Source organism: Grampus griseus (genome assembly GCF_964374135.1).
Source record: "Grampus griseus genome assembly, chromosome: 4".
In the NCBI taxonomy this organism is placed as follows: domain Eukaryota; kingdom Metazoa; phylum Chordata; class Mammalia; order Artiodactyla; family Delphinidae; genus Grampus; species Grampus griseus.
The window spans coordinates 107,986,797-108,008,761 of record NC_138997.1 but is presented as its reverse complement, the minus strand read 5'-3'; the positions used below and the strand labels follow the sequence as shown (position 1 = coordinate 108,008,761).

Genomic DNA, 21,965 nt, shown 5'->3' with positions numbered 1-21,965 from the left:
TGTTCCGGGGAGCAGTCCCATGAACTATAACCAGTTACTGCTCACTGTGAGGGTCCCACAGAAAAATTAGTTTGGGAAAGTCTGCGTGAACAAGGTAGAATCATTTCTTTGGTACAGGAATTCTCAGAGCTTTCGATAGGCTCTGGCTGTCCTCAAAAGCAAATAATAATTTAAAAAACGAAACACGTGCTGAGTGCGCAGACATCACACACTGTTCTAAGCCCTATGCCTAATTCCCTATCTCATCCTCAAGACAACTGGGTGAGGCAGGAGGGCCATTTACCCCCATTTTATTGATGAAGAAACTGAGGTCCTGAGAAGTCAGGAAATGGCCAAGAGTAAACGGCTGAGATAGGAGCTGGGTTTGAGTCTGTCCTCTTTATCTCCAGGAGAGCAGGCAGCACTTTCCTCAACTTACTTGACCAGGGAACTATTTTTTTCGTGGAGCATCCCATAGGCCGAGGCCTCCTTGAAACATCAAGGAATATGCTGCTCTCTGCAAAACTCCCAGCCACAGGTGTGAACTCCTGGCTCCAGGTGTAAGACCTGAGGGTACGACTCTTGCCCTGCCACTTCCTGCAGTATGACCTTGAGCAGACCATTAACCTCTCCTGGCCTCAGTTTCCTCATGCATAAAGTGGAGAGAACAATATTATTTACCTTCTAGGGATGTTGCAAGGAATACTGAAACGTGTAATGTACGACAAATGCTTAGCACTGTGCCAGCCCCGCAGTAAATGTTCAGCATCAGCTGCTGGCACTAGTCCCAGGGTCTGTAAGGATTAATGTCAGTAACTTGTTAGTATTTGTACTAGTGTTAAAAGGTCAGGGCGGATGCTGCCCTACTGTGCTGTCACCTGGTGTCCCTGTGGATACCTTGCTATATATACCACGGGCATACCCTGTCCCTGACAACACTGTCATGAAATGGACTAACCCTAAAGTTATGCTCCATTACACAGCCACAAAATCATCTCTATTAAAATGACTTGCCATAAAATCCTCAAAAAGGACCCCAAATTGCACATTTAATCCCCCTTCTCCTACCCCAATCTCTAGCACATTACTGGTTAATTGCATTTCTAAGACGGAGCTCAGGACTCTCACCCGGAACTTCTGATTGATGGGATAGACGACTTTTGCCTTCAGTGCAAACGCTGTGATATTGCCATTGAAAGATGGCTCACATTCCTGGGAAGGGAAAAAAAAAACAAATGGCATGGGGGCTTTCAGTAAAATGAAGGACAAACCACCAAGAGTTTCCAAAATGCCACATCCCATGTGTAACAGTGGCCTCGGGAAGGGCCCATAATAAGCACATTTAGTGCTCACTTGCTAGAGGGATGGATGGAGGGATGGAAGGTTGGATGGATGGATGGATGGAAGGATGGATGGATGGATGGATGGATGAATGGATGGATAGACATATGAATGGATGGACAGATGGACAGATGAATGGGCAGGTGGATGGATGGATAGATGGGTGTAGGGATGGGTGTGGGAGGGGTAGATGTACAGATGGGTGGGTGGGCGAACGGACCAAAGTTAAAGAGCACATTCTTCATTTAATTCCAAGCGGTCAGCTTTGGAAGAAGTAAGGATTTAAATAACTTGACAACACCAAAAGGTTTCCTAAAACTTGTGAACCACTTTTTGGTGGAATAAGGAACGATATATTTTTAGCATTGCCAGGTGTATAAGCACTTACGTGTGGCAATATGCATGCAAGGCTTTTGATTAGACCCTTAAATGAAAAGCAGTGGTTGGGGCTTCCCTGGTGGCGCAGTGGTTGAGAGTCCGCCTGCCGAGGCAGGGGACACGGGTTCGTGCCCCGGTCCGGGAAGATCCCACATGCCGCGGAGCGGCTGGGCCCGTGAGCCATGGCCGCTGAGCCTGCGCATCTGGAGCCTGTGCTCCACAACGGGAGAGGCCACAACGGTGAGAGGCCCGCGTACCACAAAAAAAAAAAAATAGTGGTTGGACAGGTCTTTTCACTTTTCTGAGCCTCAGTGTTCCCAGACAGTAAGCAGGTAGCGCATCTGCCCCCAAGGACGGTGTGGATAAAGCTCCCAGCAGAGCTGCTGGAACACAGCAGAAGTGAGGCGATGGACAGCTATAAGTCACGGTGTAAAGAGCCACCAACAAACACTGCGCAGGGATCATCTCCCCACCCGCAGCTGGATGGACTGACTCGTGCCTGCTCCACACGGTATAGAAAGGCCCCACATCCTTTCCATATCGCTCTCCTGTCAGGGTCGCCCCTGCACTTTGCACGGTCGGTGCTGAATAAATGCTTGGCCACAACCAGCGGGTGAATGAAGTTGAGCGGGCAGCAGTTCAGGAACCCGGCACTCCAGGCTGGGAGGAATCTCTACTCAGCAATTCTGAACTGGCTGGCAGGTGAAAACTGCATCCACATCGATTCCAATGCTTTGCAACTAAATCTTAAAAAAAAGAATTCCATAACAAATGACTGATTTCTGATTGCTGAGTTCTCCTTGGAATTACATATCCTATCACGAGGAAAGCAGAAGAATTTATGGCTTCCTCACGTTGTGTGACGTTGAAACAGCACCTGACAGAGCCCGTGACGTGGCCCGTATACATCTCCCGAGAGGGTGTCGCCGTGTGCCCTTCTGAGCAGGGCAGGGGGGAAGCTCTGGGGCAAGGGCCCCAGTTCTTGTCATGTCTATCTCTCTCTTTGGACTCGCAAAAACAGATTTAGATGACAAGAATGGGGAAAGACCACCAACATGTGGTCCTTAAACTTAAGGACCATTCATATGTCCATCTATCCATCATTAAACTTCCAAGGATCCTTCCATTTCCCAGATGGGGAAGATGACACAGAGAGGTTGAGCTGTGCGCCCAAGGTGACACAGCTATTAAATGTCAGAATCAGGATTTGAATCAAATTCCCTGGCTCCAGAGTCCCTCCTCTTCAGCTGACACCATCCATCTCCTTCGACATGACATAAATGAGAACAAGAGGAAAAGCCATGCTTCACCACGCCCCAGGGACACAAGTTGGATCCTGAGATACTTGTCGCTCCCATATCTGCCACATCCAATCGACCACAAATCCCACCAACGTCACCTCCTAAACGTCTCTCAAATCCACAGCCCTGGCCCAAGCCACCATTATATTTACCCCAAGGGGCAGCAACAGCCTCTTCCCTGGCTCCCCATCCATGTATTGAGGGCCTACTATGTGCTGGCATTTGACGCGTGTTTGCTCATTTCCTTATCACACGACAGTCAGCTTGGGGAGGTTGATGCTAAAACCCTTCCTGGCTTTCCTTGGATCCGAGGGAGCAGAGCAAGGTCCGTCCCCAGCTCCCAGCAGCCAGTCCCACTCTCTTAGCTGGGGGACTGGTACAACAGCAAAGCGTGGCAGTAAGACCAAAAAGACTGACTTCAGAACGGGTGACATAATCTGTGGGGCCCCGTGCAAAATGAAAACAGCGGCAGGGTGGGTGGGTCTTAGTCAAAATGATTAAGAATTTCAAGACAGCAGAGTCCAGAAACTGGCGGGGGGCAGGAGGAGAAGGGGGCGTGGTGACTGGGCACGGGGTCTGTGTGACCATAGGGCATGTCCACCTATGAAGCCGGCCCTGGCTGATGGTCCAGTGGAAACACACTTTTTCAAGGAACGATGCACAGCAGAAAGAGCACTGTGCATTTTTTTTTTTTTTTTTTTTTTTTTGCGATACACGGGCCTCTCACTGTTGTGGCCTCTCCCGTTGCGGAGCACAGGCTCTGGACGCGCAGGCTCAGCGGCCATGGCTCACGGGCCCAGCCACTCCGAGGCATGTGGGATCTTCCCGGACCGGGGCACGAACCCGTGTCCCCTGCATCGGCAGGCGGACCCTCAACCACTGCGCCACCAGGGAAGCCCGCACTGCGCCTTTTTAAACTCCTTCCAAACAAAGGTGAAAAGAAAGGACAGAATGAAAGGGGTAGAAAATGAGAGGAAGGCTTGGTCTCTGCCTTCCAGGAGTGCATCTTCTAAAGAGGAGACACCAAACAAACATTGCATTTCAGGGGAAAAACATAATATAGGAAGCAAAGAATATAGACACAGGGGTCCACCTGAGATGGACAGAAGCAGAACCTGGGAACCGGGAGCCTGGCTGTTTTCAGTTTTTCACGGCTCTTCTTATTAAGTTCAGAAGTCCTCCAAAGTCTGATCATCTCCCCAACCACAGCAACACAATTATTCAGAAAATTGGCTGTAGTGCAAATTTACAATGTAAAACTTCTTCAACTGAAGCAGTGCGATTATTCTGAAAATTAGCTAAAACATAATTGTAGGAAAAGAAAAGCCATTTCACTCTCTGACAAAAGGTGCTCTTTGCGGCAAATGCACAAATACCTCCAGAGGAGAGGTATGCACCCTCCCTCCTCCACAGCCAAAGGACAGGAGGAGGCTGGGGAGTAGCATGCCTCAGAGCCTTCTGGAATTTTGTTTGTTTGTGGCTAACGTGAGCTATTTATCAAAACAGAGTTCATGCAAGGAGTGCCGTGGACCCCACATGCCTTGGTTTTCTGGGCATTGGAGGATGTCAGAGTTACAGCTCAACTGGCCCTGTCAAAATCAGTCCTGTCCTCATTCCTTGACAAGCTCAGCCTGCAGAGGGCAGGGGCATTTTGGCAAAGCCGGTCACTGGAACGGGCAGACCTTTAACTTAACTCTTGGCAATTATTAGCTTGATAATGGGCATCGGCGAGGCACAGCTAATGGTTAACAGGTAAAACATTACTAGGTGGAAGAAATGGGTTAGATAGACTTCTGGGGAGGTGGAGAGACTTGGCTCCCTGGCAAAGACTGACTCATTCTGTGGTAGGACTGTTCACAGGGTTGATTCATGGGTGACCCTGTGGGGCCGCCACCACTACTGTCAACACAAAACTGAGAACCCTGAGGCTCAGAGAGGTTATTTCTCTTGCCCAACATCACACAGCACACAGGTGGCAGAGCTGGGCCTGGGTTCCAGGATTCTGGATCCCAAAGCCAACATTGTTTGTATCATATCTGAGGCTGCCCTCTCTGTGAGAAGGGTTTTTTTTTTCAGATAGGTTTATTGAGATATAATTTATGCAACTGAACCATGTAAATTGAATACTTTTTGGTATATTTACAGATATGTGCAACCATTACCACAGTCAGTTTTAGAACATTTGTATCATCTCAGTAGGAAACCTGTACCCTTTAGCTATTACCCCTACCCCTTCCATTCCCCGCCCCACCCTAAGCGACCACCAATCTACTTTTGGTGTCTGTAAGTTTACCTGTTCTGGACATTTCAGATGAATGGAATCCTATAACATGTGGTCCTTTGTGACTGGCTTCTTTCAGTTAGCGTACTATTTTCAAGTTTCATTCATGTTGTTTTTGTGCTGAACAGTATTCCATTGTATGGAAGGACCACATTCTGTTCATTCATTCGTCAGCTGATGGACATTTGGGTTTCCACGTTTTGGCTATTGTGATTAGGGCTGTCAGGAACATTTGTGCACATGTTTTTGCGTGGACGTATGTTTTCATTGCTGTGAGCAGGGTTTTAATCCTATGGGGTGAGGGGAACAGAGGCATAGGGATAGATGAGGGAAAGAGAGAAACTAAGACAGGGATATATCACAAAGCTACACTGTCACACTCTCACACACAGGCCCACAGAGATGCACATGGAGAGAGATACACAAAAACAGAGATGGACATGCAGCGAGATGCACTGATACACACATAGACAGACACACATGGAAAGACAAGCACCTGGAAACAGAGAGGCTGGGAGTGTGAGCTCGAGACACACAGCACAGACAAGGAAGGGAGGACTCATCTCCACGAACAGCCAGGCGCTCTCTCTTCCTCTCCAGCTCCCCACGTCTCAGCCCTGGGAGGGCAGCTGATTGCTCCACAGGATCTGGCCCAGCGTGGGGAAGGGAAGCCCTGTCTCCAGAACCCTTGGGAAGTACAGACAGGGGGGTGACTCGAACACTGAATTTTCAGCTTAACTAGAAGCTTTTCCTATTCATTTCCAACTTTTTGGTGAAATTTGTTTTAGAATACCCAATGCACTTTCCTTGATTGGTAAGCAGAAGCTGCAGAACATGACTGAGTGTCAGAGGCTGCAGGGTGTGGGGAAGCAGCCCTCCCGGGCAGGAGCTGAACACCCCCAGGCCCAAATGTCAGCTACGTGACTGAGGACAGTGACCTGGCTCCACGAGCCTCAGTTTCCCCATCTGGAAAATGGGCAAATAAACAAGGTCTACATCATGGGGTGCTGAGAAGATTGCATGAGAGAATTCACACGAGTGTTTACATGACTCAAAAATGACACGTGAAAATGCCTGGAATTCAGTAGATGCTAAATAAGAAACTTGGTTCCAATCTTTCCCCTTTTCCCAGCACCTCTCTCTCTCTCTCTCTCTCTCTCTCTCTCTCTCTCCCCTTACCTACCTACCTAGATGTCTATATTCACCTTTGGGCAATTGAGGCTGGAGTCAAATGGGCAAATGACTGGAGTCTGGTCCTTTCTAGGGACTAGGAAGTGACTAGAAAGAACACATCTTTGGAAGAAACGCCCTCTCCATCCATGGAGCTTATGCAGGAAGTGATGCCCTATGGGCTGATTCAGGCTGGATGGAGCGGGGAGAGGAGTAACGAGGAAGGTACAGGGAGCACCCATCTTTTAACATCTCCATCAGAGGCCCAGAACTCCCACTCCTAGATATTTACTTAAAAGAAATAAAACAAAATGAAAACAAACAAACTTACACACAAACATTCACAGAAGCCTTGTTCAGAACAGCCAAGCACTGGAAAACAACCCACACTGTGACACATCCCCACAGCAGGCTGAGCCATTAATAGGGACAAGTGCAACGACGACCTGGATCAGCAGGCACAGGAAAGCATGTGATTGTATTCATGTAAAATTCTAGAACAGCAAAACCAATCATGGCGATGGAAATCACAGCAGTGGCTGCCTATGAAAGGGGCACTAGAGAACTTCCCGGAGTAAAGGAACGTTCCCGACTGGGGTGTTGGTTACAGGGGTGTATACACTTGTCACTCATTAAACTGTAAGCTTAAAATTTGTGCATTTTTTCTATGTAAATTATACCTCAAAAAGAAGCCTACTGGGACATGAGATCTGTTGGGGCTCCTCTGGATGAAATCCAGGTAGGGCACGGGATACCCAGCGTGAGTCTCTTCCAATGCACCCCAAACACCCAGCTTACGTTCAGAGCCTCCTCATCCTTTGAAGTCAGTGCTTCTCTCTTCCTCCTCCTGGATGGGGAGCCGGCTTCCGACGGCGTCTGAACGTTAGGTTCCAAATTCTTGAGCAGACTCTGAGAGTCATCTTTCTAAAATCCAAAGGTGGGGTGGGGGGAACACATTGAAATTGGTCAGCCTAGTGCCCCTGTGACATTAGCCATCTACTCCCCACCCCCAGCCATCACGGCTGCTCATCTCTGCTCTGGGCCTGGCCCTCTGTGTGCAGTGCTTCCCTCCACCTGGAGTCAGGTCCACATCCTTCAAGACTGTCCAGGTGTCACCCTCCTGACAAGCCCCAAAGCCCCATCTCAGCATGTCCTCAGGACCTGGAGGCAATACTTGGATCAAAGCTCATTCCAGGGCTTCCTTGGTGGTGCAGTGGTTAAGAATCCGCCTGCCAATTCAGGGGACATAGGTTCGAGCCCCAGGCCAGGAAGATCTCACATGCTGCTGAGCAACTAAGCCCGTGTGCCACAACTACTATAGCCTGCACTCTAGAGCCCGCGAGCCACAACTACTGAGCCCGCCAGCCACAACTACTGAGCCCACATGCCACAACTACTGAAGCCCGTGCATTGCAACGAAGAGTAGTCCCTGCAACTAGAGAAAGCCCTCATGCAGCAACGAAGACCCAACGCAGCCAAAAATAAATCAGTTAATTAATTAATTAATTAATTTTTAAAAAGCTCATTCCATTGTTTTTCTGAGTTGGTCCCCACTTCCCCAGCTCCTGTAGCCTGTGAGCTCCTTGGGGTGGGGTAACTGCTTAACATGGAGAATGACACATAAATATTAAAATTCCTGTTACTTCCTATAATGTGACTGGATAATTTTTTTTTTTTAACATCTTTATTGGAGTATAATTGCTTTACAATGGTGTGTTAGTTTCTGCTTTATAACAAAGTGAATCAGTCATACATAAACATATGTTCCCATATGTCTTCCCTGTTGCGTCTCTCTCCCTCCCACCCTCCCCATCCCACCCCTCCAGGCTGTCACAAAGCACCGAGCCAATATCCCTGTGCCATGCGGCTGCTTCCCACTAGCTATCTACCTTACTGCGTTTGTTAGTGTGTATATGCCCATGACTCTCTCTCGCCCTGTCACAGCTCACCCTTCCCCCTCCCCATAACCTCAAGTCCGTTCTCTAAGAGGTCTGCGTCTTTATTCCTGCTTTACCCCTAGGTTCTTCATGACATTTTTTCCTTAAATTCCATATATATGTGTTAGCATACGGTATCTGTCTTTTTCTTTCTGACTTACTTCACTCTGTATGACAGACTCTAGGTCTATCCACCTCATTACAAATAGCTCAATTTCGTTTCTTTTTATGGCTGAGTAATATTCCATTGTATATATGTGCCACCTCTTCTTTATCCATTCATCCGATGACGGGCACTTAGGTTGTTTCCATCTCCGGGCTATTGTAAATAGAGCTGCAATGAACATTTTGGAACATGACTCTTTTTGAATTTTGGTTTTCTCAGGGTATATGCCCAGTAGTGGGATTGCTGGGTCATATGGTAGTTCTATTTGTAGTTTTTTAAGGAACCTCCATACTGTTCTCCATAGTGGCTGAACCAATTCACATTCCCACCAGCAGTGCAAGAGTGTTCCCTTTTCTCCACACCCTCTCCAGCATTTATTGTTTGTAGATTTTTTGATGATGGCCATTCTGACTGGTGTGAGATGATATCTGATTGTAGTTTTGATTTGCATTTCTCTAATGGTTAATGATGTTGAGCATTCTTTCATGTGTTTGTTGGCAGTCTGTATATCTTCTTTGGAGAAATGTCTATTTAGGTCTTCTGCCCATTTTTGGATTGGGTTGTTTGTTTTCTTGTTATTGAGCTGCATGAGCTGCTTGTAAATTTTGGAGATTAATCCTTTGTCGGTTGCTTCATTAGCGAATATTTTCTCCCATTCTGCGGGTTGTCTTTTGGTCTTGTTTATGGTTTCCTTTGCTGTGCAAAAGCTTTGAAGTTTCATTAGGTCCCATTTGTTTATTTTTGTTTTTATTTCCATTACTCTAGGAGGTGGGTCAGAAAGGATCTTGCTGTGATTTATGTCATAGAGTGTTCTGCCTATGTTTTCCTCTAAGAGTTTGGCATTCCTATATACTAATGATGAAAAATCTGAAAGTGAAATCAAGAAAACACTCCCATTTACCATTGCAACAAAAAGAATAAAATACCTAGGAATAAACCTACCTAAGGAGACAAAAGACCTGTATGCAGAAAATTATAAGACACTGATGAAAGAAATTAAAGATGATATAAATAGATGGAGAGATATACCATGTTCTTGGATTGGAAGAATCGACATTGTGAAAATGACTCTACTACCCAAAGCAATCTATAGATTCAATGCAATCCCTATCAAACTACCACTGGCATTTTTCACAGAACTAGAACAAAAAATTTCACAATTTGTATGGAAACACAAAAGACCCCGAATAGCCAAAGCAATCTTGAGAACGAAAGAAGGAACTGGAGGAATCAGGCTCCCTGACTTCAGACTATACTACAAAGCTACAGTCATCAAGACGGTATGGTACTGGCACAAAAACAGAAAGATAGATCAATGGAACAGGATAGAAAGCCCAGAGATAAACCCATGCACATATGCACACCTTATCTTTGATAAAGGTGGCAGTAATGTACAATGGAGAAAGGACAGCCTCTTCAATAAGTGGTGCTGGGAAAACTGGACAGGTACATGTAAAAGTATGAGATTAGATCACTCCCTAACACCATACACAAAAATAAGCTCAAAATGGATTAAAGACCTAAATGTAAGGCCAGAAACTATCAAACCCTTAGTGATTGGATAATTTTTAAGACAATATCTTAGGTAACCTTAAACTACAGAATGGTTTCTGTTGTGAGCTACAGTTTATGCTCATTATTTGTGGATTCTGTATTTGCAAATTTGCCTACTTGGTAAATTTATTTGTAATCCCCCAAACCGACACTTGGGGCGCATTTGCGGTCCTTCCTGGACACGAGCAGAAATGTGAAAAATGTGAATTGCCCGATGTGCGGTTTCCAAATGAGATTGAACAAGGCCACACTCTACTTTCTGTCTGAGCTCATACTGCAAACAAGTGTCCTTTCTATGTTCTATTTAGTACCGTTCTTTTTTAGCATTTTTGTTGGTGATTTTGTTGAAAATGACCCCTAAGTGCTGTCTAGTGTTTCTAAGGACAAGAAGACTGTGATGTGCCTTATGGAGAAAATGTATGTATGAGATTCCCTTTGTTCAGGCATGAGTTATAGTGCTATCGGCTGTGAGTTCAAGGTTAATGAATCAGCCATGTTAAATGAGGCATCTTTAAACAGAAACACACATAAACACACGTATTGATTGGTTAATGAAAATATTGTGACCAGGATCTTGTAGAAACAAAATCCTGCATCTCCCCTGGGAGCAATGCTTCAGTATTTGCTAATCCTACGTTTGCACTGATTTTATAGAACATAATTATCTACTGTATTGAAAATCCTATTATGCCAGAGACACTTATCAAGCCTCTCTTTGACCACTGGCTGCTCATAGATATAATCTTGAACCGAGGATATATCACCAGTTTGTCATTGAGTTAGTAACCAACTATTATAGAGCATCTACTCAGTGACAAGCCTTAATCTAGTCACTGGGGATAGAGTAATGAACAAAACAAACAAAGCTGCTGCCTTCATGGAGTTTACATTCTAGTGACAAAAGAGAGACATAAGCAAACAAAGAAATAAATATATAGTGTGTTGGAGGCGTAAGTGCTATAGGGAAAATCAATGGAGGATGGGGGAATGGTGAGTGATGGGAGGGGAAGGCCTCTTGGACAAAGTGGCATTTGAAAAGAAACTTGATGGAAGTGAGAGAGCAAGCCATTCAGATATCACAGGGACAAGCATTTCAGGGTAAGGGCACAGCAAGTGCAAAGGCCCTGAGGCACAAGCGTGCTCAGCATGCCCAGGGAAGCCCATGTGTCTGGAGCAGTTGGGGGTGGGGTAGGCAAGGTTAGATGAAGCCAGAGATTTGGGGGTTGTTTGTTTAGCAGCCATAGCTGACCAGCACAAGGCTTCTGCAGGGAAGAACCCGGTCCAATCACTGTACAGTAAAGACTCCAGGAGAAAAACCTCAGTCACCCAAGAAAGAGTATCAGATTTTTTGCTCCCCAATTAAAAATGGCCTGGGGATCAAGGGTCACCAGCCATTTCAGGACAGATTCTAATATGAAAGACAAACCCCAAAACAAACAAAAGGAAAAAGCAGGCAGGAAATAGACACTGCATGGGGAAAAGAAAACTAAAAACAAACACTTATAATATCCTCAGAGAGATAAGAGAAGATTTTACAGTCACAAAATAAGAACAGGCTAGTAAAAACATAGAATATTCTGAGGACAAAAAGAACTCTTGAAAACTAAGAATATGAAAAACTCAGTACAAGTATAAAGTTGAGAAAAGTCTCCCAAAAAACAGCATAAAGAGATCAAAAATAGGAGAGAAGGAAGATAATTAGAGGCCCGATTTAATCAAAAACTGATAGGAGTTCCTGAAAGAAGCAACAGAACATAGAGGAAGAAAAGAGTCATTAAAGACATCAAGAAAATGAGTTTCTAGATTGAAAGGGCCTTCTGAAAGCACAGCACAATAAGTAGCATTCGATTTCCACCAAGACCCATCCTGGTGCATTTCACATACTGGGAGTAAAGAAAAGATCCTTTAAGATTCTATTGAGGAACAGAAGGAAAAAGAGAGATACCATGCAAAATATCAAGGATCAGAATACAACCTGATTTCTCAACATCACCAATGGAAATTGAAAGACAAATGGAGAAAATGCCTTCAAAATTCTGGGGGAAAATTATTTCCAAGCTGGAATTCTATCACTTAACTACTCTAACCAAATTAAGTATAAAGATAGAAAAAAGATATTTTCAGACATAGAAATTCTCAAAAGAACTTCCACCTATCCTTTTCTCAGAAAGTTACTGGAAGATGTGCTCCACCCAAATGAGGAAATTAGCCAATAAAGACAGTGCAGGAGATCCTGAAAGAGGGTCCAACCCAGGAGAGAGGTGAAGAAGTTCCAGCATGATGGCCCCAAGAGGTGCCAATGGTGACAGCAAAAGCCTACAGCAGATGTTTCTCGAACTTTCAGAATAAAGAGACCATGGGAGGGCTTGTTAAACACAGCTTGCTGGACCCACCTCCAGAGATTCTCATCGGTGAATCTGGGGTGGGGCCCAAGAACTGGCATTTCTAACAAGCTCCCAGGTGACGCTGATGAGATTGCTCTGGTTCACTATGAGAGCAGCAACGGTCTAGAGGCAACCGGCTCATATTGGAGAGTTCAGAAGCTTTCTGGGAGAGAAGTTTTCCTAGAAGATAAAACTGATCAAATACCTAATGTATTCAAATGTCTTAAAAGAAAATGTAGACAAATGGGGGAAAGTTTACTGTTAAACAGATGATAAGTACACAGAGTCTAAGCAAATGAAAAAAACGGGTAATTATTCATTTCAGGGAAAACAAAGTATTGTGCAAAAAAGGAAAGTAATCCTAAGTACAGCGGATCCTTGGTTGACAGTGAATTATGTTTACAGAATTGTAATAGCGAAAACACCAAATACTGATTTCACCAAAATTACCCCATAACCACATAGGGAGGTGGTGACGGTGGATGGGGAGGGTGGAAATAGGAAGGAGGGGAGAAGAGAGTTAAATCACTGCGCACTTCCTAGTGGGAAGTCGAGCAGCCATGTCAGCAGGTTATTTAGAAGTAAATGACCAAGATGGCCAGCTGAACAAGAGTCGAATATGATGGCTTCTGAAAAGTGGGAAATGGTTGCAAACGAACATTTTAAATTATGTGAATGTGTAACTTTGATGCAAAAAAAAAAGTTTTAATGATGAAATAAATAAAACTAATAAACAAAATAAAACAGAAACCACAAAGGGAAAGGGGTGCAAGACAGAATTATGAGCTGGGTGACCTGGACCACAGGAGAAGAACAGAGTAGCCGGGACCCAAGAGGGAGGAAGTGTCTGATCCAGCCTGAGGTTGGGAACACTTCCCTACATGGTTTTCTTTCTGGGTCCTGAAGGATGGGTGGGACAAGAGGCAAGGAACAGATGTGCAGAAGTGCAGCGACATCTGGGAATCAAGGGGATTCTGGGTGGCTGGATGCATGGGCGCCCATGTCCCAGGGAAGGTCAGTCACCTTATATACCATGCGAGGAAACTGGACGTGATCTTGTTCAGGTAACCAGGAGCCACTGGAGGTTTTTAACTAGGACAGTCATATTGCTTCTATTTTAGAAATAGAAACTAGAGGCGGGAGACGGAGGAAAGGAGGACACTTAGAAAGGAGTGCTACAAAGGTCACATCCAAACCATCAGAAAATCCAATCAGCCCTACCCTTGAGCCAGAGCCCCCTCCATAGCTACAAACCTGGTCTGAGCCACGACCACCCTCAACTGGACTAGTGCAGCTGTGACCGACCAGCTGTGGAAACCCAGACAGCTTGGTGAGTCTCTGTCAGCCTCGGCTTACTCAGCTGCGAAATGGGCTGCTCTATGGTCTGAATGCTTGTGTCCCTTTCCCTCTCAGTTAATGTGTTGAAATTCTAACCCCCAAGGTGATGGTATTTGGAGGTGGGGCCTTTGGGAGGTAATTAGGTCATGAGGGTGGAGCCCCCCCGAATGGGATTAGTGCCCTGATAAAAGAGGCCCCAGCAGCTCCCCTGTCCCTTCTGCTCTATGAGGACACAGCGAGAAGTCAGTCATCTGCAACCTGGAAGAGGACCTTAGCCAGAACCCAACCATGCTGGCACCCTGATCTTGGACTCTCGGCCTCCAGAACTGTGAGAAATAAGTTTGTGTTGTTTATCAGCTACCCAGCTGATGGTATTTATGTTATAGCAGCCCAGACTAAGACAGATACCAACTGCCACCTTACCAGGTAGCAGATGACTAAACACTCTGACTTAGGGGTTCAGACAGACTGCAGTTGAAGTCCAGCCACTGTTTATTCATCATGTGACCCTAGACAGAGAACAACCTTGCAGAGCCTAGATGTCCTCACCTGGAAAGTGAGGCTGACAGTCCCCCCCCACTCAAAGGCTTGGAGTGAGAATATAGAAACAAATGCCCGCAAACTCCTGGCAAGGGGCCCGGCACCCAGGAAAGGCTCTGACGTGTTATTTCCCTCTTCACACAAGGAGCCAGTGTCTCTTAATCACCAGCGGGATGTGACAATCTCAAACTTACCTACGAGCATCTTGCACTATGTTAATTTCAACTTTTATCACCACTTTGCAGCACGACACGCCCCTGAATTGCCCTGCCATGTGAGATGCTTACATCTGCTGGATGCATCCCCTTCTTGTGTGGGCCAGGAATGGGGGAACAAAACCACACCACCTTATCTCAGATCCCACCAGATTTCATCCCTCAAAGAGGTCAAAGCTGCAGGAACCTAAGACAGCGATCATACCACCAGTGATGGAATCCCTGCTGCATGCCCGATACCTCCACACAACATCCGTAACATCCATAACAACTGCCATATGAAGCATCCGTGAATCCCTTTCAGGCAGCCACCTGTGACCAATCCCATCCACCTCCTATACAGTGGCTTTGGGGTTAGACACACACGCCTGTCATTTGGCAAGTTATTTTAACCCTCTGTGCCTCGGTTTTCTCATCTGCAAAATGGGGCCATTAATGGAACAAGCTCACAAGCTGTTTTGCAGAGTCAATGAGATCATTTTCAGGTAGAAAGTGTAGCTCAACACCCAGCATACAGCCAGAATTCAATAAATCCTAGCATTTTCATTCCTCCATCACACAACTCATTGATGAGGCTGTGTTATAATCAAGTGTTTACTTGTAATCTGTCCATCCAGAGGCTGTGAACCTCCAGGGGCAGGATCAGGGTTTATCCTGTACATTGATGTGGTCTCTAAGCCCCTAGGCCATGCTTGGCAGTAGAAGGTGCTCAGCAAACTCTTGCTGTGTGATCGAATGTTGAATGCATGCTGATGTAGCAGCTGGGACTCAAGAGGAGTTAACTGGGTAATGCACACAGCAAGGAAGCAGAACGGACATCCAGGGGCGGGGAAATCCCCTGCCCTCCTGTCCACCACGCTGAGCTCCGCCCATAAGTCCAAACGCTTAGTGCTACAGATGAGGAGACTGAGGCCTGCAGGCCTTCATCAGCTAAGGTCACACAGCGTTGTCAGATGGAGCAGACACTTCGGGGCAACTCCAAGCCAGAGCCCTTCTGTCACTTGGCCGGCTCCCCCTGAAATCACTGTCTCCAGCCGCCTCCCGCAGCTGAAGGGGAATCCCCCAGGGCAAGACCTTTTGCAAGCGATGCCCAAGATCACGCTCAAATGGGCTCAGAGAAGGGGGATGGAAACCCGTACCACAGAGCCGAGGAAGACCGCGTCCCCGCGCCCCACACCCCGGTTGCACGCTCGGCCGACCCACCTGGTGCGGCGGACGCGGGCGGGCGGCGCGGCAGCCGAGCCAGAGGCCAAGGCCGAGGCCGAGGCCGAGCGCGGTGCCCAGCAGCACGGCGGGGACCAGCAGCGCGGGCGCCGGCCGCACCGCGTCCCGGCCCAGCTGCAGCCGCGCGTCGCTCCCGCAGGTCGCCGCGCCACGGGCCATCGGGGGTGCTCAGGCGGCCGGCCCGCCGCATCCCACCCGCTGCCGCGCGCTGCCCACTCCCGCCGCTCGGAGCTCCATCTCCGCCGGGTCCTCCGTGGACCTGGTCCCCGGCGGGCCAGGGGCGCGGCGCGCTCCGCCGACTCCTCCGGCCTGTGCAGCCTCCTTCCTCCAGCTCCCCTTCCAGCTTCCCGGCGCTGCCCAGCCAGAGGGAGGAGCCTGGACCCTCCGCCCAAAACTTTGAACCACCCCCGCCTCCAGCCCTGCCTTTGCACTGAGCATGCCCGGCCAGAGGCGTGCTTCTCAGCCAGGAGGACCTTTTGAGAGGAGTCTTGTTTTGCACGGGCCTCTTGACTTCCAGAGGGGGAGGGGACCACAGCCAGGGAGGAGGGTGTTGCTCGGTTGTTTACTGAGTGCTTAGAATTTGTTAAGCATTTAGCCTGATGATCCGAGTAACTTTCTTAACAACCTTCGGAGATGGGCACTATTTTTTTTTTTAATTTTTAACATCTTTATTGGAGTATGATTGCTTTACAATGGTGTGTTAGTTTCTGGAGATGAGCACTATTAACGCGTCCTTCCTCCTGAGAGGCTCAGGGTCAGCACCAAATGATACATTGCGAGTCTGACTCAGCCTTGCTCCTGACCTCTACCAATTGGCCCCCTTTGGACCGCACAGTCCGGCCTTGCCTCTGAACTTGTTTGCCTGCAGACTCCTGTTTTAATACTATCTTCTTCCAGGATGGTCAATGCTTTCCTCTAAGACTACGTGTAGGGAGATGGTTACCCTCAGCCCCTGCTAGCCAGGAGATGCTGCGTGGTCATTCATTCACTCAGCATTTCCAGAGACCCTGCTGTTTGAACCAGCACCAGGGCAGCCACCAACCAGACAAGGTCCACCAGTGAGGATTTCACAGCTATGTGGGGAGATAGGCAGAAGAATTCAGCAACTGTTTTCTTTAAGCAACATTTACTGATGCTAGCTCTCTTTCTGGGTGCTGGGGTACACACACACACACACACACACACACACACACACACACACGTGCATGCGCGCACGAATGCACTCACACCCCTACCCTTTGGAGCTTAATTCCCTGTGAGGGCCAGAGCAGGGGTACCATGGGGATCTCTGGGGATCCAGAGAGGGGTTTTTTGTCCTTGACCTGGACGTCCAGCTCAAGTTTCTGGCTTTTTAACTCATTTCCTCTTCACTCCTTCCAAGTTGTCAAGATGGGAACTATTACCTAGATTTACTTTTTATAGATGAATAAACTGACAGCCAGACAGGAGAAGTGGCTCATTCAAGGTCTTGCGATAGGAAACTGGGCACATATGTTCACACCCGTGTCTGTCTGGTTTCAGGACTCACACTCTCTGCCATGCGGTGCTTCTTAAATGTTTGCTTAGGAGCAGCTCCAAGGCTCCTGGGAACATGGATGAGGGCAACCAGAAGTTCTTGCTTTATGCTGGCTATTCCCTTGGAAACTCAGGCTTTCATTTCTTAAAATGTAGTGTTCTTTGCATGTTTACTATAAAATTGGTTGCATATCGAAATCATCCTTTACATTTCTCACTAATAGAATGAATGCTCCAGCAATATGCTAGCATTTAGTCTTTGGCCTTGTCTCACTCCTGGACACGCTGCGTACCCCCCAAGGACAGTGTACCCTGTGTGGAAAGCTAGGCTAATAAACTCTCAGATTCCCAAACCCCACTGTCTTGTCCCTGTCAAGTCAGGAAAGGACGGTCCTCGGAGGGGCAGGGTAAGAAGGAGCACAGGTGCCAGGTTTCCTGGCCTGAGGCTGCAGACAGCATGACAGGCTGCCCTGCAGGAAGGCTGCAGGAGGGTGAAGAGGTGTAAGCTGTCGCTGGGGGCCCAGGGTAGTAACAGCCCTCCTGCCATGGAGAGTTCTGGGAGTTTGCTCAGCTGCTGCCTCCTGGCTCCAGACACCAGCTCCCCTATTTTTGGTTCCCCAGAGAGGTCCCTCAGTGGCTGTCCTGACCACCTGCCCACCCCTGCCTCCTGGGGGAATGTGAGGGTGGCTTCTTGGACATGTTCAAGGGCTCATCCACAGCAAGGGTTCACACAGTGGGAGCCTCACTGGGTTGAACAGAACCCAACAGGACATGAACAGCGGCCTTCCTCTCTAGCCTCTGAGCTGCCTTTTCCCTCCCAGCCCCACTCCTTGCTGTCCTGTGTCCCCATGACCCTGCCTCTCCAAAAGTCTCACAGTTCTCTAATAGGGGGCTGGTGGGCCTGGGCAGACTCCAGATTCAGCGCGGTGTGTGTGTGTCAGGGAAGCCTTGCTGGAGCAGGTGAGTCTGAGCTGAGACTTAGAGAACGGAGGAGGCATTAATGGAGGGGCACTTGGAACCCCTGAAATCTTTGGAAGCAGGGGTCACCCAATCTGATTTTGGTAGAGACCCCGTCTGGGGCGCGATTAAACTCAAGTGTGGCCGCCCAGCGCTCGCCGCGCCAGCCTGGCTCCCTCCCTCCCTCGCCAGTCTTGGTCCTCAGCCTCCTCCGGTCCCGCCAAGCCCCAGATGCCTGTGTCTGTTCCAGGAAACTTTCCGCGGAGGCTCTCACTGAGCATGCTCGGCGGCGGGGCGGGCCTGGGGTCCGGAAGCTGCTCCAACTCGGCCTTCCCCAGCCACGTCTGGGGTCTCGCGTCCCTGGCTGGCGATGGGCTCGGCGGGCGCCCGGGGGCGCGCCACGTGGGTGCTGGCCGGGGGCCTCCTGGCTGCCGCCCTGGCGCTGCCTGCGGGGTCCGGAGACCGAGGCCGGCTCCCCGCGGACCCGGGGCCCCTCCGGCGCCCCCTCGGTGCCCAGCCTCCCCAGGATCCCCGCTCCGCTCCCGGGGTGGGGCCCGAGCAGACCGCGGAGGTAAGGAGGGCCCGCCTCCAGTCTCGGGACTGAGTTGGGAAGTTTGGCTTCACTCTATACCCGCGGCAGGGAGGCCCCTTCGGGTTAGGGAAATTACCCTAAAGGGAGGGCGGGATCTGAGTAGGATGCAACCCGTGTTCCTTAACGCTTGTGGCCAGAAAACTCCCTGGAAAGGTGGAGACAGAGGTGTGGCTGGTGGCTGTGGGTTTGGACCTTGCCAGAGGCCGGGTCGACCCCCCTCAGCAACCTAAGAGCTCTGTGACCTAGGGCAGGTAGCTTCCCTTCTCGTGCCTCGGTCTCCTGATCTGTAACTGTTGCAGGGTCCACCCCAGAGGGTCGATGTGAGAGTTTAGATGAGCTCAGGAATGCAGGTAGCGCATCTCACACAGGTGAGCGCTTCGGGAGAGTGTAGCAGTTGATAAAAAGCACTATTGTTGGGGTTTCCTGTGACTGCAAATTTAGCTATTTTCTACTTGACCCTGCCCCTTCCTGTGTGGTCCCTAACTTGGGAGGGCACAGAGCTCTGGCTGTCACCTTAGATTTCCCCTCTCCCTCCGCCAAATCTGGTCACCAGTCCCCCTGCCTTTTCCTCCTAATCAGTTCTGATGTCTACTCCCCACTCCCTTGCTCACCCGGCTGCATCCACTAGGTTCAGTCCCCACCCGTCAGCCTCTGGCCTTTGATGGTTGTTTCCTCTGGGTCACCCTCACCCCCTAATTTCCCGTCCATTCCTCCCCCCACCTCTAGGTGACCTGTCCATGGTTAGACACCTGACCACTCTGCCCCGCCCCCCACTCACCACTTATATCCCCTTTCCACCCTGACCCCTGTTGCAAATCCAGGCTTCTGTTCCCAGGAATGTCTGTCCAGTGGTCTGGCCCATCGCTGCCCTGTGGTCCTCCCAGCCCTCCCCCAGGGCCCGGCTCCTCTTGTCCTTTTGAGTTTTCTCCCTGTAGACCCCAGGGCGCCTGCTACACTTGCTACAGAGTTTTAGGTCCCTTAAATGAGATTCCCTTCACTGTCTATGATTAGTTCTTAGGTTTTCACTAGAGAAGACAAAGTAATAATGCTGTGTCAATTTACTGAGCTTTTATAAAGCTCATGATGAACATTTTCACAAGGTCCTTTCACTTGCTCCTGTCTGGTGTGGTGGGAAGTATCTGGCCCATTTTGCTGATGAGAAAACCAAGGCCCAGGGAGCCAAACCCCCAGGCCTGTCCTGTGCTCTCACAATGGCTCTCCCGTTCAGAGCTCACTCACCTGTCCTCACCTGATCTTTCCTTTGGGAAGCCAATGCCAGAACATTTACATGGATGCTAGGCTCTGCAAAAGAGTGCTTTGAAAACTGGAACCCAAATGCTCACATTAACTTATTGTCTCTCCCCTCCTGCAAAGGGCAAGCTAACAGCCAGTTTACAACTGTTTCCCAGTTGTTCTAAAACTGCTGTGCCCAGTACATTGGCTCCGGCCACACTGTGGCTGTTTGAATTTAAACGTTTCAGGTGCCCGATGGCTCCATGTGCTAGTGGCTCCCATATCGGACAGCCCAGACCATAGAGCATTTCCATCATCCCAGAAAGTGCTATTGGAAGTTTGTCAGAAGGAGAGAAACAGTGAAGGCTTGAGTGGACAAGAGGCTTCTGAGTGTTTATGGAAGGGCCTTTAGGTGCCAGACTGTTCTGGGTGCCTGAGATACAAGGGGACAAGACAGTCTCTGCTCTTAGACCTGCATTCTTGGGGCAGGAGAAAGACACTAAATGGTGTTAATCTATAGTGTGGCAGTTGGTGGTCAGGCTGTAGAGAGAACAACAGTGGGCAAAGTGGACTGGCAGAGATGACCTTGAGAGCCGTGGTCAGGGTGGAAGGCCCTTTTAGGAGATGACAGTTGAGCAGAGCCTTGGATGGAATGAGGGAGGGGCATGGGTGCTTCTGGAGAAAAACTTTCCAGAGTGAGATCATAGTGAGGACAAAGACCAGAGGTGGGAAGTGCTTAGTGTGGCCCAGGACCAGTAAGGAGGCTGGTGTGGCCTGAGTAGGGGTCGGGGGAGAAGGGAGGAGGGGGACGAGGTGAAGCTAGAGAGTGAGGAGGGGCCAGATCAGGAAAGGCCGTGTGGCCCATGGTTAAGACTGGCTGTTATTTTGAGTTAGATGGAAGCCATGGGTGAGTTTTGAGCAGAAAAGTGGCTTGCTCTGACTCGTCCTTTTTTTTTTTTATGAGGTACGCGGGCCTCTCACTGTTGTGGCCTCTCCCGCTGCGGAGCACAGGCTCCGGACGCGCAGGCTCAGCGGCCATGGCTCACGGGCCCAGCTGCTCCGCGGCACGTGGGATCTTCCCGGACAGGGGCACGAACCCGCGTCCCCTGCATCGGCAGGCGGACTCTCAACCACTGCGCCACCAGGGAAGCCCTGACTCGTCTTTTTAAAGCATCCCCATGGCAGGTGTGGGAGTAGAGGATAGAGGGCAGAGGTGGAAAGAAAAACCAAGAGAGGAGGCATGTGGGAGACCAGGCAGACGATGGAGGTGAAATGGACCAGGGAGGTTAGTGGAGGGCTGCTGAGAAGTTGTGGATTGGGGATATACTTTGAAAGTAGAGCCAGGGGATTTGCTGGGATTGGATGTGTGTTGAGAGAGAGGAAGAGGAGTCAAGGATGAAACCAAGGACTTGGGCCTGAGCAGATGAGAGACTAGAGATACCATTAGCTAATATGCAGAAACCTTGGAGGCAGTCAGGAATTCTGATTTGGTCTTGTTGAGTTTGACGTACCTATGAGGCATCCAGGTGGAGATGTACAGGAGAGTGGGGGATGGGTGAGTCTTGATCTGGGGGAGAAATCTGAGCTGGAGATCTATATCAAGGAGTGGACAGTGTACACAGGCCTTTAACCCCACAGGGCCTGGCTGAGTTCCCCTTGGGAGTAAGTATGGTTTGGTTTGAGAAGAGTGAGGCCTTAGGGCAGAGGCCTGGAGCAACACCAGGGTCAGGCATCCAGCAAAGGAGATAAGACCAAGACTGTGACCCACAGGTCAAGGGAGGAAAGTATTTCAGAGGGAGAGAGGGCTCCCCAAAGATGTTCACATACTGGTCCCTGGAACCTGTGAGCGTATTACATCAC

The 21,965-nt window shown here is 49.0% G+C and overlaps 2 protein-coding genes across 4 annotated transcripts in view; one reads left to right on the top strand and one right to left on the bottom strand.

The window, feature by feature from the left end:
- Nucleotides 1-16,071, bottom strand: part of EVC (EvC ciliary complex subunit 1) — an 86,270-nt gene extending 70,199 nt beyond the window's left edge. For all 3 annotated transcript variants that reach the window (XM_082653542.1, XM_082653543.1, XM_082653544.1), the window contains exons 1-3: nt 15,788-16,071; nt 7,249-7,374; nt 1,108-1,191 (exon numbers count right to left, since the gene is read on the bottom strand). In XM_082653542.1, coding sequence (XP_082509668.1) covers nt 1,108-1,191; nt 7,249-7,374; nt 15,788-15,967 — 390 coding nt within the window. In that variant the 5' untranslated portion in view covers nt 15,968-16,071. The remainder of the gene's footprint in view (nt 1-1,107; nt 1,192-7,248; nt 7,375-15,787) is intronic.
- A 2,579-nt stretch (nt 16,072-18,650) lies between these two features.
- The window catches only part of EVC2 (EvC ciliary complex subunit 2), a gene marked incomplete at both ends in the record, with an annotated part of 139,804 nt that continues 136,489 nt past the window's right edge, over nt 18,651-21,965 (top strand). The window contains one exon of the mRNA XM_082653556.1: nt 18,651-18,851. Coding sequence (XP_082509682.1) covers nt 18,651-18,851 — 201 coding nt within the window. The remainder of the gene's footprint in view (nt 18,852-21,965) is intronic.